The sequence below is a fragment of the Oncorhynchus tshawytscha genome, linkage group LG30, assembly GCF_018296145.1.
Source record: "Oncorhynchus tshawytscha isolate Ot180627B linkage group LG30, Otsh_v2.0, whole genome shotgun sequence".
Lineage (NCBI taxonomy): Eukaryota > Metazoa > Chordata > Actinopteri > Salmoniformes > Salmonidae > Oncorhynchus > Oncorhynchus tshawytscha.
Window position 1 is genome coordinate 27,315,099 of NC_056458.1, and position 19,636 is coordinate 27,334,734.

General features: G+C 45.4%; 1 protein-coding gene across 2 annotated transcripts in view; it reads right to left on the reverse strand.

The window, feature by feature from the left end:
* Positions 1-19,636, reverse strand: part of LOC112228468 (zinc finger and BTB domain-containing protein 16-A) — a 169,196-nt gene that overhangs the window by 51,140 nt on the left and 98,420 nt on the right. For both annotated transcript variants that reach the window (XM_024393818.2, XM_024393817.2), the window contains exon 4: positions 7,297-7,383. In XM_024393818.2, the coding sequence (XP_024249586.1) occupies positions 7,297-7,383 (87 nt within the window). The remainder of the gene's footprint in view (positions 1-7,296; positions 7,384-19,636) is intronic.

Here is a 19,636-nt window from a genome sequence, read left to right on the forward strand (position 1 = left end):
ATTAACTAAATGCTAAAGATATGGTCTTATTCGCCTAATGTGATTGAGATAATCAACACTTTTGACAGTGGCAGTGGCCTAAATTTAGGAAAGTTGCACATGAAAGGGGTATGTGTTGGTGTGTGTGTGTGTGTGAGGGGACTGACTGGGAGGCCACCAGTGTGAACATTTTCAGATGTGGGAGTGAAAAAGAAAGTGGGGGTGGGAATGAAATCGCGAGAAAAGGAAAGAAAGAGGCCTCAGGCTTCTTTTCTCAATGTGCCATAACACAGGCGTGTTGTCCTCCCTTTTCTCTCGCTCACTGTCCAAACTATTTCTGGCTTGAGAAAGAAACTGTTTACTCTGTGGCCCCGGCCGCTGGAGTCACGCAGTGTTCCCACCAGCTAAATCCACTGTTGCCTCCAAAATGTTTTGCATATTTTCCCTGTAACACAAGACTTAAAAAAGAGGGGAGGAAAGAGTGAGAGAGAGGGAGGGAGAGAGGGGGATAGAAAATGAGGGGTTAGTCCCTCCCATTATTTCTTAATTTTCACTGAGACCAGGAATCTTGGGAGGGGGATGGGGGGGGGGGGTCAGATGGCTCGTCTATAAACAGGACTACCACCATCTCATGGAAAACACGTTGCTTCGCTTCCCAAACATGGGCCAAATCAGATGGCCTTTACCAATGACCGAAGGTGCCATTCCGATCATTTGCACAATAAGTGAGATTCCCCCCTGTTGAACATGGTGCAGACAAGATGACCTGCGCTGATATTGCAGAGCGAGAGACAGTCCCTGGGGGTCTCCAGTTAGACGGTGGATAGAAGGCGGCTACACTGCTCCCAGGTCAGCTCTCCATCCCCATGTCATTACAGCATTGTCAACACTCATTTCAGCCACAGCTCACATGGTGTCCTGACAGGGCTGTTCCCCTTCTATCTGCACAGAAACAACAACACTGTTCCAGGATATCACGCTATTGTATTTGCACCGAACTCTAGTGAGTGGCAAAAACCTAGTGCATTACCTTCTGCAGTTAAACTTGCTCTAGCTACTGTACATGCATTGAGGGGAGATTCATACTATGTAATCAAGCTTAAAAGTCACATTAGGACATGGGATCTCCTGGCAAGACTACAGTCTCTCTTAGAACTAGCCCAAGCCATTAAGATGTGGCTTGTGTGAGAGGGGTGCGTTTCGTGTGAGGGGTGTGTCATTCAAAAGTGTTGATCAATGTCAGGTTCTATAATGTGATTCTAACTGTGACTTAGGTCCGTGTGAGGTGGAACCCTCTGGAGCTATACCAGAGGTGTTATAGGTGGGAGTCAGTTTGGACTGCCCTTAAAAATGATGTCGGCAGTGCAGAGTCTGTGGGAGCAGGGCAGTGCAGAGTCTGTGGGAGCAGGGCAGTGCAGAGTCTGTGGGAGCAGGGCAGTGCAGAGTCTGTGGGAGCAGGGCAGTGCAGAGTCTGTGGGAGCAGGGCAGTGCAGAGTCTGTGGGAGCAGGGCAGTGCAGAGTCTGTGGGAGCAGGGCAGTGCAGAGTCTGTGGGAGCAGGGCAGTGCAGAGTCTGTGGGAGCAGGGTAGTGCAGAGTCTGTGGGAGCAGGGCAGTGCAGAGTCTGCGGGAGCAGGGCAGTGCAGAGTCTGCGGGAGCAGGGCAGTGCAGAGTCTGTGCTGCAGAGTCTGCGGGAGCAGGGCAGTGCAGAGTCTGTGGGAGCAGGGCAGTGCAGAGTCTGCGGGAGCAGGGCAGTAGCCTACTGCGTAACCACACAGATGCATGATGTTGTTTTTCTCAGAGTCATGTCACCTCAAAATCCCCAGCCAACACTGCTGACCCCCTCTGTGTTATTCAGATATATTAAACTGTGGCCACAATCAATTAGTCTCAGATGAAGAGATGAGGCCTAATGCCATAGTATTGGCTTTATGATAAATGAGATGGTACTATCAACAAAACAACTTGATTAGTTTATTTTCTTTTACTTCTTCTATTGACAAGTGACTGTCATGTTTGCCATACTAATTTCAAAATGTTAACGTTCAGAAAATACACGGAATGTTCCTTTACAGTAGCATGCCCTTACAATTACTCAAGGTTTCATGTGTACATACTGTGAAAAGGTTCAGAGTACCGTACACGCATGCACAGGGATATAAACTAACCTAAGCAAATACCAAGTAACACTAAATATAAAGCTTGTGATCTGTCCTGTTTTACAACCAACCAGTGTGAGTCTGAGTGGATAAAGAAGAGCTGCTGCAACTGATAACTCCGACATCAACTAGCCAGAAAGGAGGCCACAATAGTGCCCGTTGAAGGAGCAGCATCACCCAGAAATGGGCATGACTTCCAGGCCAAATATTGTCATTTGAGAACAGCACCCCATAATGCAAAGCAGACACTTAGATAACATTTGGCTTTGATGGTCTGGTGTTCGACCACTGCACAAAAACAAATGTGGTCCTTACGGAAAGTGTTAGGTCTGCAATTGCACAATAATTCTTATAATCGTACATCTATTTCAAATCTGTCAGCCAACGTTTCAAGTGTACAGTGCACATGTAAAAAAAAAAGCAACAACAAAAAGCAGTTGACTATAACATATCGTTAGGGAACTGTGTATTCCTCCGTTTTGTGAATCATACATGAGAGCCAAGGGGTGACATAATGCACTTCTTCCAAACTCGGTGCGGTTTCCGGGAATGCCATTCATCCTTGACTGTTTAACACAGAGTATTTCAGATGATCGCATGAGGGGAACAGGAGAGAACCGGCCCTAGCTCTTTGCCCTTCTATACCGTCTCTGCTGGCCAAGCTTGCCTGCGTTGCCAGCGGGAAACTGAGACCTGGATGTTTACAACGCCACGCAAAACTCTGGCCATCATAAACACCACCTCCATGCCGACGGTCATGAACTATTTACATAGCGAGTGCAGTACAGAGTCACACAACCACCGGACTGTGGAAGAAGGGGTAGAAAGGGAGGGGGGATCTCTAGCTGATAAGTAACAGTGTGTTTTGTCTGGCATTAGATGGACACCGCAGATCCCAGAGGAGCTCCTCTCTTACATCGAAAAAGGTGTATATCGCAACTCATTACAACCTTAGTGTCACTCAAACATTTCTGTATACCAGAGAGAGTGTGAACAGAACAGAGTGATTACTCACTCAATCTCACTTTACACGAGTCACACTTCCTGGAAACGTTAGCATATAATATGCACACATGTTGTGTTCCAAATGGTTTAAAGTGTGAATAATCTCCTTTCTGACAGTGTACAGTAAGTTATGCATCGCCACACTCGCACACAGGCACACAGGCACACATAGAGCTGCACACAATCAGAATTAGGTGATAACCCATTTTCCAGAGCGAGTAGACTGAGTAAAGCTAAGCATATGGGTGAGCATATTGAGAGATGGAGCAGCCGAATCAGCCTAGCCATGCGTTAGAGCACATTTTAAAATATAAGCCCAGTGGGTCTCGGGGGAGACTGGCCTCACTGCTGTTTCAAACCCAGGCAGGAAGACAAGTCCCTTGCTTATTTTTCTACTCCAGACTGGAATTCTATATTTAGACTGCTGGTATGACTGTCTGATCATTAGCCTCATTTAACCCCTCTTTACTATATGACCCTGAATTGGTCATGGCCCCTGCCACTGTCAAATAGGGGGCCAGCTCAAGTGGTGTTAGCCCCGAGACATGCCTGTCAAAAAATGCGGGGCCACCCAGATTGCTCCGGGAAGTTATTTGGGTCAGGCTCGGATGACGGTGTCAGTCTCCATTATACTGAGTTATACTCCATACTGGTTCTGTTGGGGTACACAGAGGAGCACCTCCCCCGTTTAAAAAACAAAACAGAGAATACCTACATATTGAGTAACCATCACCCTAACAATGGCACATGGAGTACAAGAATACTATATCTACTGAAAATGTTTTTGTTTCACAAAAAAGGAAGAGTAAAGTGTACCGCTTGAGAAGGCATTGAGGTTGATATACAGGACAACACAGCTTGGATCACATTACCAGTCCATAGTTCTGAAAGAGGATGGCTTGTTGTTTGGCCGGTCACAGAAGTATGGAGCGATAGAATGGCTGTAACCCAGTAAACCACAGGTTACACACATCAATGCTACACACACACACTGGAGGTTGTGACCCATCTCTGCCACACTCTGGAGTCCAGCAATCACAACACACCTCGTCATCCTCCTTACAGTATCAGCATACACACACAAGCTCCACTGGTGCCAAATGTGAGTGGAGGGAAACTTGAGTCTGCACCTCTTGTAAATTAAGAATCATTGGCCACATACGGAAGTAGTTGAGTGTCATCCGCATAGCAATGATAGGACAGACCATGTGAAGATATGACAGAGCCGAGTGACTTAGGGTATAGAGAGAAGAGGGCCTAGAACCGAGCCCTGGAGGACACCAGTAGTGAGAGTACGTGGTGAAGACACATATCCTCTCCACGTCACCTAGTAGGAGCGGCCTGCCAAGTAGGATGCAATCCAAGAGTGTGCATAGCCTGAGATGCCCAGCCCTGAGAGGGTGGAGAGAAGGATCTTATGGTTCACTGTGTCGAAGGCAGCAGATAGATCGAAGAGGATGAAAATAGAGGAGAGAGAGTCAGCTTTGGCAGTGGGGAGAGCCTCTGTGACACAGAGAAGAGCAGTCTCGGTTGAGTGACCCATCTTGAAGCCTGACTGGTTAGGGTCAAGAAGATCGTTCTGAGAGAGACAATGAGAAAGTTGATAAGAGACAGCACGCTCAAGTGTTTTGGAAAGAAAAGAAAGAAGGGATACAGCTCTATTGTTTTTACGTCAAATTAGTTGAGTGTTGGTTTCTTGAGGAAGGGAGAAACTTGGGCCATTTTGAAGTCAGAGGGGTCAGGGATGAGTTGATGAGGGAAGTGAGGAATGGGAGAAGGTTTCTAGAAATGGTCTGCAGAAGGGAGGAGAGGACAGGGTCAAGCGGGCAGGTTGTTGGGCAGCCAGACCTCACTAGACGCAGGATGTCATCTGGAGAGAGAGGGGATAAAGAGGTCAAGGCATAGGGTAGTTCTGTGTGAATGAGACCAGTGGATTCAATAGGCTGAGTGAATGAGTATTCGGATGTCTCTTTTTCAAAGTGGTTGACAAAGTCATCAGCAGAGAGGGAGGGGGATGGGTGGAGGATTAAGGAGGGAGAAGGTGGAAAAGGGTTAGAGGCTGTTGAAATTTAGAGTGGTAGAAAGTGGCTTTATCACCGGATACAGAGGAGAGGAGAGAGTGGAAGGATGGTAGGTCCTCTGGAAGTTTAGTTTTCCTTCATTTTCGCTCAGCTGCCCGCAACCCTGTTGTGTAAGCTTGCAATGAGTCACTCAGCCACAGAGCAGGAGGGGCAAGCCGGCTGGGAGGAAATGGGACAGTGCAAGTTATAGGATGTGGAAAGGGAGGAGAGTAGGGTTGAAGAGGCACAATCAGGAGACAGGAGGGAGAAGGATTTAGCAGAAGAAGAGATGATAGGATAGAAAAACAGGAGTAGTGGGAGAGAGAGTGTGAAGATTGCAACGGAGCATGACCATCTGGGTAGGGACTGAGTGGTTAGGGTTGGAGGAAAGGGAGACAGAAAAATAAACAAAGTAGTGATCAGAGACCTGGAGAGGGGTTGTGGTGAGATCAGTAGGCGAGCAGCTTCTGGTAAAGAAGAGGTCAAGCATATTGCCTGCCTTGCGAGTTGGAGGACACTGGGAAAGGGTGAGGTCAAAAGAGGCGAGGAAGGGAAAGAGAGAGTTGGGGAAAAAACTAATCGAAGGCAGACGTCGGGAGGTTGAAGTCGCCAAGTACAAAGAGCGGAGAGCCATCGTCAGGAAATGAGCTTATTACGGTGTCAATGAGGAACTCTTAAAGGGCACCTGGTGGGTAATAGATGACAATAATGTTAAGCTTGATTGGACAAGTGATTGTGACAGCATGGAATTCAAATGAGGAGATGGACAGGTGAGAGAGGAGAAAAGAGAAAATCTCCATTTAAGAGAAATTAAATGAAATCTGGTGACCATATGCTCCCGGACTATGACAGAAAACATAGTCAGATGAAGAGAGCAGCTGGGGTAGCAGTGTTCTCTGGGGTGATCCATGTCTCCGTCAGGACCAAAAAGTCAAGGGACTGAAGGGCAGCATAGGCTGAGATGAACTTGGCGTTCTTGTCCACAGATCAGCAGTTCCAAGCTGAAGTGAGACTGAAGTGAAGTGAGAGAGTGGTGTGAAGCCTTCCTCGCATTCCTTCCTCAAACAACTCGGCAGAACCGTCTTAGTTTTGCGACAAATCCGCCACTGACATGACCTCCACTTACAGCTGCCATTGAGAAACCAGGGGAGACTGAAGAACAAACACTAATTGCTGATTGCCTAGGAGAGGTGAAACCACTCCCCCTCCAATACAGCCACTGATTACCAAAACAAGTCATAAATTGCCCTGCCCCTTGAACCTGGTTGATGTGTCAACAATCTGCAAGTTATGAGCAGTGAGCAGTTCACACACCAAGTAGGCTACTGGGAAGACAGACAGCACTTAAAGTAGATGGACCTAGCTAGCAAAAATAAAAAAAGAGAAACACAAAAATGTATACTTATCACTCCTGGAGATATCAGGAGTCATCTAGCTATAGCTGGACGGTAAGCCCAGGTCTGAGTGTCCCTTCGCCTTCTCCCTCTCTGGTATCCAGCCCGTGTAGTCAGGCTGAGGGAGCCCTGTGTGCCAGGGAAGATTCCAGACCTCCACCTTCCAGACCCCCACCTCGCCGTGGAACGAGCCAGCCGGCTTATAACCATGACTGAGAGGGTTCGGCTTTATACCGGAAGCCATGGTTACTAGCTTTTAACGCTGTGACACGGGATATGGTAATGTCCCTGCTGGGTCTTTCTGCTTGGTACAGTGCCAAGAGCAGTAAGATGTAGCATACCATAAACTCACTGTGGTGTAAAAACAACTATTTTAATAATTACTAAAATATCACAAAGTCAACAAGCAAACATTATTAGTTGATATGCTTCAGACCATTTAGGCACACCAAAATGAATGCTTTTTTGTGTTTTGTTTTATTTATAGCCATCAATCGGACCTATTTCACATGACTTAGTTAGACCTTTAACCTCAGGAGCAAACTGTAGACACTCACACAACAAACAGAATTAGATGGTGTACAAGACCCTGGTGGGAGTGGAGCAACTCTTCTAAAGAGAACACAATTCTCTCTAAGACAGAGTGATCGTGGGAACACATGTAAAGCCTTATTGAAGCAGAAGTGGTGGCTGTGTTCTTACCTGTGTGGATCTGTCTGTGAGCCTCCAGAGCATCCTCCTTCTGGAACTGGGCCCCACACTGGTCACAGACAATGGCCTTCTCACCAGCTGCAACACAGGAGAGGAGACAGGAGGGTGTTTAATATGGATAGGCCCAATACAGTGTAGGAACTATACTAACTGTAGATACATGTACTATATAGTATGTGTGTGGTAAGATTACATAACCTTTGGAACAGACATAAGATTTTGTGACGTCTAACAGTTGTTTTAAAATGTACAAAGTGATACTGCCAAGAGGAGTGTGCAAGTTTTTCTTCTCCTTTTAAGATATCATTAAAAACTATTCTCATGCACCTGCAACAAGCAAACTTTTTTTTGAAACACCTATATTGTTCAGCACTATGGCAATAACAAGACCCATCGTGTCTGAGCAGCTTTAAAAGTACAGTATGCAAATGTGTGCCAACGTTGGGCCTCTCCTCTTCACACTGCATTTCTACAATCCAATTCAGTTTAATAAACTTTTTTATTCCCCAGCCAGGGACAATAACAGAAATAAAGTTTATTGAATTGAACTGTATAAGTGCAGTATGAAGAGCTGAGGTCTAGCGTTAGTATTTAGCACATACAAACAGAAGGTACTCTGTGAGCATGTCTCAGGTCCAGCCAGTCAACAGCTGTCGCTAGGCTAGCTCGCTAACTTGTGTCCTGCTCCACCCAGATATCAAACAGGTATGTTCTGTGTTCCTGTGTGATCCTGATCCCAGGACATAGAGAACGCTAAACTAGACCTTGGCTGTTCTGTTCTTGGCAATGCCTCCAGGGTTACGACACCCTCCAGCAGCAGCAAATCATAACAGGAAGTCAATACTAAGATAACTTTTTTTGTCTTAGAGATGGAGACAAACTGGGTGTCGGTTTCGTAACGACAAACAGTGATATTACAAAACAGCTGCACTATAAGTCAGAGGAAGACAAGTTACACTGACACATGATAGACAAGGTGGAGTTCTAAATTTGCCAGTTACAACTTACACACCACAAATATTTACTGTATTAGATATTGTACTTGACCTTAACTGTCATTTCACACACTCACAGCACAAGGCATTACTCAATATTAGACTTGGTCGGTACCGTATGTTTTTCAATACTGTAAAAAATACAAGATGTCCCAAATAAAATATCTACAGCTCAGGGCTCCAGCTATGCATTTGGTGTGATAACTTGCTAGTTAAGTGTCTAGCTTGCAAGATCAAGCTTATTGGTTACAGCAGAGACAAATCAATCGACTCCTAGATCAAGATCCCTGCTGCCTAAATTAGTTTTGTGCGTGAATTTGTAAAACTTTTTTTTTTAATGGAAAGAAATAGCGGCCCTTGTTTGCACTGCCGATAATACCAAATACTCCGGTAGAGTATAGGAACTTTTTGAAGGTATGACAATCTGGATACCACCGAACCATAGTTAATATAGGTACTTTTTCACTGAAATATGGCCTTCAGTAAAACATTGCCAAAGTAATACTCTTGATGTTATGCATATTTTAATATAGCGTATGGCCAGGGATGTTTAATGCAGAGTTGAACATATGGTCAAATTAGTCTGTTAAAATAAATACTTAACCTTTGGAGAGGGAACCATGTTCAGGTGAGATTTAGACAGAGTATCTCATTTTAAATTTGCATTAATAAAATCAGCTCCCCCTGCTTCTTCCAGAGACCAATGGAGATTATTGGATATTATAGAGCCAATAGTTTTTCCTGGTTGGGTCACATGGTCTAGAAAAACACCTTGCCTTAACACTGACTAAAATGCTTTAGTTGATTGTTTGTTTCAGTCAACGTACTGTAACCATGAGCAGTCCTCACTAAAAGGGGCCATGAGCCAATACAGTCTTTACCTGGGTGGAACTAGCACAGCGTAGAGTTAGTGAACCGGGGCACCACAGATGGCGCAACACTCTAACCCCTCCCCAGGGAGGCCGAAGCCGTGTACTAAACAGGCTCACGATGGAGTATTCACCACGGCACATGGACATAAATTCTTAGAGGAAGTGGCAGCGTGATGCCGTGTCTCTATGAGGACAAAACCTCTGTGGCACCTCATTGGTGTGGCTCATTACTCTCTGAGCGGGGAGTAGGACCGATAGAGAAGCCGCAGCACACAGTCAACCAGCCACCCAACGGGCAAGGAGGAACCATTCTGGGGGCCTCAGAAAAACCCTAACACAAATTATAGTGATACATTTTCTCCCCCTTTCTTATTTCCCTTTGATCAATAGAAGGCATCTTGTTAGCCGGACAGAGGAGAGGAGAAGGGAGGGGACGAGGGGTGAGAGAAAAACTCCTCCCTGGCACTCTGGCACCATCCTTCCCTTCTCCCCCCGACCCTCTGCCCCCGGGTAGTGCCGTGGCAGCACCAACTCTGCTGCTCAAAAATAACTGCTTGCCTCTCCAGAGAGAGAAAAAAAGAGGGAGAGAAAGAAGTGGCTATAAAATAATTGTTTTCCAACAACTCCCGCTTCCTCTCTCCCCAGCCTCCCTCCAAGTGGCCACAACCGTGCCCTAACCTGACATAACTGTTGCTTCCTCTCTCCCCAACCTCCCTCCAAGTGGCCACAACCGTGCCCTAACCTGACATAATGGGCCTTGCACAACTGTTGCTTCGAATAACCCAAGTAAAAGGAGGGGGAGTGGGGGGTTTGTGCCACGTGCCACTGACTGACTCTTCCCTTTTCACTTCCTCCTCTGAAATATTACACAACGCTGCGGGCAGTGGGATTTTGGTGTTTCTAAACAAAAGAGAAATGCTGCCTCCTCCTACTCACAGCACAGAGTAGAAGGGGAGGTGTAGTGTCCCGCCTTTCCATGCTCCCTTGGAGTGGTCATGGATGATTAAGGGGGTACCCCTGATTGGAAGTGCCAGTAGCCCACCACACGGTGTCTGAGCTAACCCAATCTAATGGAGCCCCACCACAACACCAACCAGCCACACAGAGCCAGCCCTCAGCCTGCAATGCAGAGGGGGAAAGAAGCAGAGGGGGAGAGAAGCAGAGAGGCAGAGAGGGAGAGAAGCAGAGAGGGAGAGAGGCAGAGAGGGAGAGAGGCAGAGAGGGAGAGAGGCAGAGGGGGAGAGAAGCAGAGAGTCAGAGAGGGAGAGGGGGAAAGAAGCAGAGGGGGAAGAAGCAGAGGGGGAAGAAGCAGAGGGGGAGAGAAGCAGAGAGGCAGAGAGGGAGAGAGAAGCAGAGGGGGAAAGAAGCAGAGAGGCAGAGAGGGAGAGAAGCAGAGGGGGAAAGAAGCAGAGGGGGAGAGAAGCAGAGAGGCAGAGAGGGAGAGGGGGAAAGAAGCAGAGGGGAGAGAAGCAGAGAGGCAGAGTGGGAGAGAAGCAGAGGGGGAAAGAAGCAGAGGGGGAGAGAAGCAGAGAGGCAGATAGGGATAGAAGCAGAGGGGGAAAAGAAGCAGAGGGGGAAAGAAGCAGAGGGAGAGAGGCAGAGGGGGAGAGAAGCAGAGAGGCAGAGAGGGAGAGAAGTAGAGAGGCAGAGAGGGAGAGAAGCAGAGGGGGAAAGAAGCAGAGAGGGAAAGAAGCAGAGAGGCAGATAGGGATAGAAGCAGAGGGGGAAAAGAAGCAGAGGCAGAGAGGGAGAGAAGCAGAGAGGGAAAGGGGCAGAGAGAGAGAGGGAGAGAGGCAGAGAGGGAGAGAAGCAGAGAGGGAAAGGGGCAGAGAGAGAGAGGGAGAGAGGCAGAGAGGCATAGGGGGAGAGGGGCAGAGAGAGAGAGGGAGAGAGGCAGAGGGGGAGAGAAGCAGAGGGGGAGAGAAGCAGAGGGGGAGAGGAAGAGAGGCAGAGAGGGAGAGAGGCAGAGAGGGAGAGGGAGAGAGGCAGAGAGGCAGAGAGGGAGAGGGAGAGAGAAGCAGAGGCAGAGAGGGAGAGAAGCAGAGGGGGAGAGAAGCAGAGAAGGAGAGAGGCAGAGGGGGAGAGAAGCAGAGAGGCAGAGAAGCAGAGGGGGGATACTCAAGCAGACAAACACAGGCAACAACAAAACACAGCCTGGCTGTTCAGTGAGCCTACACAAATGGGTTGAGTAAGACACTTACACTCAGTACCAAAAAACAGCAAAAAATCCATAAAAACACACATACTCTTTCATCAGAACAGTACAGACACCACACTCTCCCTTCTTTCCCCTCCCTCTCCTCTCCCTTCAGCGGTAACGAGCTGTGCTGTACAGTTATATTTACACTATCCTCTTATCAGTCACAGAACAGCACGGAGACTGCCAATTGGAAAGGACAGCCCAGAACTGTGTGTTCCCTCACTCAAGTAGATGTGTACCGCAGGCAGTATATTTTTCATCAACCAAGACAAAAATCCGGGGCCACAATCATGACTCCTCTCATAAAACATAGTGTATTACGTACACACAGACAAGGCACACACAGACCAAGGGCACACAACACAGACTAACAAACACATATAGAAATGTACAGAACTAGAAAAGGCTAGTTATAGACAGACACGTGCAACACATTCACACACACACACACACACACACACACACACACACACACACACACACACCCAGACCCAGACCCAGACCCAGACCCAGAGAGAAAAACTCTGAATTGCACCGATTGTGTGAGCAAACACTGTACAGTAGATAAGAGAAGATAGACCTGTGTTTTTCCCCATGCAAATCCTGGCCATAAGGACATGGGAGAGCGGCTAGCTGGTTCACAATGATATTGTTATCCCAAGTAGAAAAAGGAAATAAAAGAAGATAGAGAAAATCTTCGGGTCACATTTGACAGCTTTATTTATGGTCTACTGCTCAGAACGAGGATGTCTAGAGAAAAGGAAAGCAGACAAATATTGACTTGCCAAATGTCAGGGCATATGCATGCACACAGAGAAAAAAAACACACACCAAAGCAGTCTAAATTCAAACCCTCAAAATGGACACGCTGCAGCACAATCAGACACCATACTTTTAATCCATTTCTGCCTGCAAACCAATTTGTCTGTCCAGTAGGTCACAGACACGTTTTTTTTCTTCCTCTCTCTGTTGCTTGTCCTTTTCCTCACTACAATGAAGCCATTTTCAGCACTCTTGCCCTGGGGAGACCGGGGGCATCTCAGTCCACATAACCCTTCCTCTCCCCTGGGCTGACATCAGAGCCTTGTTCAGGCAGTACAGTATTCTGAGCCTCGACCTTGTTTGGGTCAAAACAAACAAACCCTTCCAGCCCACCAAACAACCTCTTCCTCCCCAACACCTCCCATCTCTGCCACAGAGGTGAAAAGGTTCCATGTGTTTCTGGCTTTCCTTAAACCCCCTTTTTCCCCAAAGGGGGGGTCAGTGGATGTTCTTAAGTTATAACATGTTGGCATGCTCCCCCTCGGTTTCGGCGCTCGGACACAAAGGCCTCAAAGCTTTGGGGAAGAAACGGGAGCTGGGCCGGGAGCAGAGAGAGGAACCACCCGGGCTCTCCTGGTGTGAAGTGGCAGGAAATGAGGACGGGACCTCCCGAAGGTCAGTCAGTCCGGCTGGCTACCCCTGTTCCCCCTCTGCTCCCTCTAACACAGGGGTCATTCCTCAGGGCCAAGGGCCCTGATATTAATAGCCTTGGTCTCCACTTCCTAATGTGGATGTCAGGTCAGTTGGGGCCGGCTGTTAGGAATGAGTTTCCTTTCGAGTAGTTGGTACATTGTTAGGGTAAAACAGCTTTCATTTGAATGGTTTGATGCAAGTGATGTGGTTTTCTCTTTGCACTCAAATCAAGTGAATCTGGGATTGAACAGAGACAGGCAACGGTGTGTAATGCAGCCCGCAATGTATACCAATGCACTGAAAACGTCCCATCCACAGTTCACAACGGTAGCCATGATTAGTGGGGGACTGTTTTTTCTATCAAACATCTCCAGACCCAGTGTCACCCTCCTGGCCTGGGAAAGTCATGGAATGTTCCAGGACATAAAAACGTATTTGAAATGTTGGAGCTGATGAATAGCCCTTGGAGTTGGGTACTGGCGGCGGAACGGGAGGCAGCAGCTTCCTTCTAGAAGAACCTGAGTCTGACCGCAAGGTGAACCCTCGCCCCCCACAACCACCGCAGGCCACAGCAGCCCCACTGGATACAGCAATTGACATGTTTTTACAGTGCTGTAAGTGCCTTTATTGCTAAGGAGAAAGGGATGGTAGGCTGGGGGGAAGGAAGGCAGTTTGGGCTGCGGTTATGACAGTTTTTATATTCTGCCTGGGGAAAAAGGTGACTGTGAAGACGGGTCCAACAGATGCCTTTTAACAGTACCAGGCAAAAGTAACCAGCAACATAAGAGTTCAGCAACTAAAAAGCAACTAAAGACAAGCTGCAGCCACAAAAGACAACCATGTGTTGCTGTATTTCACCCAGTAAGATGGCATGAGCACTTGGTTCAGAAGCCGTAGACAAATAATTCCTACAGTGTCTGCAGTGAAACAAAATGGCTATAGGGCTGGAAAGGGGAAACAAACGATGGTAGAGCCTGCTGTATACGTGTTTTCTCCACAGGTCAATAACCTGTAAAGATTTAGTATTTAGGGCCCATTATTTCTTGCTTTCAAGTCACACGTTGTCAAAGACACTCCTGGGTTTATTAAGGCCGGAGTAGAGTCAGAATGCCTGGGGGGAGGGGACAGCAGGTAACACAATGACCTCTGGGGCAGTGAATGTGACACAGGAAAAAGGAGCGAAAATCTTTGTTTGGGAGGGAAGACAGACAGAAATGTAAACAGATTACTTTAAAATGCACAAGCCCATTCGTTTTCAATAGGGTTGTGAGAGTTTCTGTAATGCATTGCCAATAACAAAGGGACTCTATGTACCTGAAGATTTGTTGGTATCAGTTGAACATCATTAATACAGAATATCCCTAAATGACGAGAACAGTCTGAAATATGTGGACGTCTGAAGTGTCCAGCTAGGAGAACATGGTTGCGAGCCAACAGAAACAAACTGCCGATATGGCTAACTGCCGATATCAGAAATCCAAAAACCAGAGCAACTGGAAATGTAGAAAACATGCAGCATTTAACTGCACTTAGGTGCACTGATTTACATACTTATTTAGCTTGTATCCAAAAATATATTTACACCCCATTAAGCGTACGTTTAAAGTTTTATAGCCATAAATTCAAACACGATGTGAAATCAATTCTACAAATTCTACATGTAGAAGTATTTAAATAGTGTAAAGACCTTCATCTTTGGCCGAGGTGTTTGCTAAATGACACAAAAGGAGTTTGCTGCTTGCTCTTTCCATTATGTCATTGTTTTTCTGAGAGGGGGGGACGGGGACGGGGGGACTGAGCCATAATATTTCCTCGCAAAAAAAGTAGAAAAGGGAAGGAAAAAGTAGGATGAGAAATGGAAAATAGAGAAAAGTAACTTCTTTACAAAAGTGGACCGTGTGACAGACCATTAACTTCCTCACTAAAACTTTTTTACAATGTCCTGCCACACATTTCAGATCTACTGCCCTCTTCCTTTTCAGCATCTCCCAGTCAGTCACTCTGCCGTGCACCACAGGACCCAGATATAGTGACGATAGAACCAAACATGACAGGCCACCGGCCGAGAGCCAACAAAGGCCAAGAATCAGCTGGGCAAAAATAGGCCAAGCTGCCACTGTACAGCTGAAAGGGGAGTTGATCCTTTTGATGTAGTTCTGTCCTTGAGCTGTTCTTGTCTATTAATGTTCTGTATTATGTCATGTTTCATGTTTTGTGTTGATCCCAGGAAGAGTAACTGCTGCTCTCGCAACAGCTAATGGGGATCCTAATAAAATACCAAATGTATAACTAGGTTTTTGACACCTGGAAGGATAGTATAGTAGCTCCATTGACTGTGCTCAGACCTGAAAAGGGCCAACTGGCTAGTCCAGGCTCATACATTTAACAGAGAGCAGTAGCATCTCCTCTGAGAGGCTTCTGGAGCCCCAAACTACAGCCTGTTTACTCCAGTCAAAAATGATCAAAAAATGACCACCAAGATTAGTATTCCGGGGCCATTTACATGTTTGCAACAGTTATAAGAAGAGGACTGGCCACCCCACATATGCTCTCTCTAATTCTCTCTTTCTTTCTCTCTCTCGGAGGACCTGAGCCCTAGGACCATGCCTCAGGACTACCTGGCATGATGACTCCTTGCTGTCCCCAGTCCACCTGACCGTGCTGCTGCTCCAGTTTCAACTGTTCTGCCTTATTATTATACGACCATGCTGGTCATTTATGAACATTTGAACATCTTGGCCATGTTCTGTTATAATCTCCACCCGGCACAGGCAGAAGAGGACTGGCCACCCCACATAGCCTGGTTCCTCTCTAGGTTTCTTCCTAGGTTTTGGCCTTTCTAGGGAGTTTTTCCTAGCCACCGTGCTTCTACACCTGCATTGCTTGCTGTTTGGGGTTTTAGGCTGGGTTTCTGTACAGCACTTTGAGATATCAGCTGATGTACGAAGGGCTATATAAATAAATTTGATTTGAGTTATAACACAATATCTACGCTCTGCTTTTATGCTGCACCAAGTGGAATTAGCAGCATAAAAGCAAGTCTTGTATGTCCTGGCTACTTCCAGATGGCTTTGGGAGTGCCTTTATCTTGTTCTTTTTTCCTGTCTTTTTTTGATTTGATATATATATACACATGAAAGCGCCGCCGGCGGATCTTTGCTTAGCAGGTTCATTCTCTCTTCATCCCGAAAATCTAAAAGTTTCAAAAAGCTTTTTATGAGGGAGCCTCTACCATAAATGGGATTCATAGCTCTCTAATCTGCGCTGAGAAATTGATCTAGAAGTTTCCAAAGCTATCGTCCAACTTACATAATACATTAAATGTCATGCCTCGGAGGATATTTAGTTTTACTGCTCTTTACGTGACAAACAAATCATGTTGTCTTTTCCACTGTCAGCATTGTGATAGTTTATTTCCATCACAAATGTCTCATCAGACTCGTATTTTTGGGGGGGGAATGTAATTTTATAGATATATTTTAATTCATAAGAAATTACCAAGAACATATTGCATTGAGAGTAAGCATGGGTCTTAACCAGAGAACATTCCAGCATTTCTCCATACAACGAAATGCTGTTTGCTTGACAGCAATGGCAACTATGTACATAGAACTTTTACAAGGTTAACTGATTGTCACATAATTGAAGGATGCACACCCAATGAAGTTTGGAATGGTGGTCAGGTCTGACATGGCACATTTCCCTAATACCATTACACAAACAGAAAGCCATGCATTCTCTATGATGACTGCTAATACCATTACACAAACAGAAAGCCATGCATTCTCTATGATGACTGCTAATACCATTACACAAACAGAAAGCCATGCATTCTCTATGATGACTGCTAATACCATTACACAAACAGAAAGCCATGCATTCTCTATGATGACTGCTAATACCATTACACAAACAGAAAGCCATGCATTCTCTATGATGACTGCTAATACCATTACACAAACAGAAAGCCATGCATTCTCTATGATGACTGCTAATACCATTACACAAACAGAAAGCCATGCATTCTCTATGATGACTGCTAATAGAAAGACTAAAGTGCATGGTTGTGAGATCATTTTAGGATACACGACAGTGCTCGCCCACACTCACGGGAACCTGCTCAAATACCCAGACTGCCTCTGTGAAAAAAGACACTAGATAATCTAATAGCCACTGCAATGTATGATACATCGTTATGTCATTAGAACAACAATGTCAATGGTCTTCTGCTATGCCAGATAGAGAATTAGAGGCATATTTTGATAAGTGCTGATGTTCCTCCTTCCAAAAAATGTTTTTCCTTCTCAGAGAAAATTCCTTCTAATTTCGACTTTTTGATGCGGGGGTGACATAGTCGGATTAGTGAGGCCACATGTTCGCTCACTCTCACCATTTACAATTATGCCAAGGTTGGTCATACTCTCTCCAGTTAACTGGCCTCTGGGTGAGTAAGTTAATCAGTTGGTTCCATATAGACAAATAATAACCATCAGGGGCCCCACAGATACAGATACAGTGATGATTCAGACTATGTACTGTATGATATACAGTTTGTCGGACTAACATGTATGGTTATTAACTGTGACTTGAACCCAGCATGTGTTTCCCTTAATGGAGCGGTGGAGCCTGGATGGACGTCGTGAGGGCAGACAACAGCACAGTGGGTGGGTCAAGTTGCATCCACAGACGTCTGTGTTTAGAGAAGACAGAAGATATGAATAAGGGGTTTAAATGGTGAAATTAAATGTCATAACTGTCATTGTTCGTAAACAATGACACGCAGGTACACAGCAACTATAATTGTGTGTAACCCCAGTCAGATGTCCATCCAGTGTGTGTGTGCGTGTTGTGCACGCATGTGCGTCGTGTGTCTGTAGCTCTCTGGCCCATGAAAGGGAGTGGGGCCTGACGAAAACACAAATCCATACTGGCCACAGGCTTCTCTCCAAACTATTTTCTGCTCAGCTGGTTTTAAATGAAGTTATTATGACTCATTAAAATGCCCGCAAGGTTGTGGAAGTCGGCCAACTCCGATTTAAATTTAGCCTCTCTCACAACCAAGCCCGCTCCCCCTAGCCCCGCTCCACTACACTTCCCTGGGTCTTTTTATTGCATTTCTACCCCCCCCACCATTTTTTCCCGTTTGATCCAATACCACTGCTTTGCAACCACAGATTTATAGCTGATATCAATTCCTTGATCTTTGAACACAAACAGAACCCTATGAACAAACAAATCATCAATTCTGCCTGGAAAATAAGCCTGTGGGCGTGCCATGCAAACAAATACATACAATAACTCCAGAAGGACGCAACTTGAGTTACAAACTTTCCTTATGCCTGCAGTTCCAAATATGTTACTCCTGATAAAACAATTGGTCCCACTGTAAATGACGTGCAGCTTATAAAGGCATCATAAAGCCTTCATGAACACTACATGAATGTGTTACAAATCATCTATAACCATATGTTATGCTTTATAAAGTGTTCATAAATGTGGCATAACTGTGTGACATAACCCAGTATGTCAAATATGACAAACCCTGTGTTTTATAAAGGGTGGCATAAGCACAGCTTAATAAACACTTTATAAATCAGATTAAATTCAGGCTTCACAAAGCATTTATAACCTTGTCATGCATCTTGGTAGAGCATTTCAACGCCAGGATAGTGGATTTGATTCCTGGGACCACCCACATGTAAAAATGTATGCACACATGACTAAGTTTCTTTGGATAAGTGTCTGCTAAATTGTATATATTTCACTAAAACATTTATAGGATGGCCCAACCTCTTTCCCTCTCGGGTGCATGGTCAATTTTGGACTTGACCTCAGCTTCCTCCAAAATGCTGTGCTGCAGGATGACACACATTCTAAAGTGCAGTCATGCACAGCAATACATTTTGGTAGGGACTTTTAAAATCCATTAATATTTGTTGCTTACTTTTTTTTCAAAATTCAGTTATCTTGGGTTTTTTTTCCAGGCTTCGGATTTTCCATTGTTTTTCTGGTTTACCCCAGTTTTTTTCAGACTTTTTTTTTTTAATAGAAAAATAACTACATTGGATTTTCTGTGTTCACAACAATGCTTAAACCACATCAGGAGATGACTTTTGAAGTCTGGGAGAAATCTGAAACTTTTGAGTGTAGTTGCCCTTTAATTCATTGAGCATGTTTTCTAAAAGGCCAGCAACACACCATATTATTCAGAGTCCCATGAAATTACACCATATAAACATCCTACAGAACCTACTGACTATCCCCTACAATCCTTTCACTGCTGGACCCAGAACAGTCCTTGCTCGAAGCCAATATGTATTCCATATACAGTGATTCACATTGGGGGCATTTCATTGACCTTGGAACATGTTTTAAAGCCCAAATTGAATGCTAATGTTACTTAAATATGCACAAATATGAATCATTGTTAATGTTAGGAGAATTATTTTTCATATGTCATGAATGGTTATTGAGTTAAGTGTTATTTCAAACAATTTCGGTGACTTCGCAGCAATTGCCAAGTAGTCTCAATTTTGCAAGCTAAAAACAATTCCCCTTAGATACAGCTGTGTCTCATAGTCACGTGATGAGATTTGTAAATGAAAGAGGAATATAACAATATGAATTTCTGTCACAGTACAGAAATGCCCTTATCCAGATGGTGTGACAAAGGCATTTCCTAACAGACCTGATAACCTTGTTACTTTATAGTTGGAACCAACATGCAATACACCCAGCAGGAAAAGAGTCCAGAACCATTCGTCCGCCAGCTCAGAGACAAACTACTCTATTCACAGATCTGTGTAACA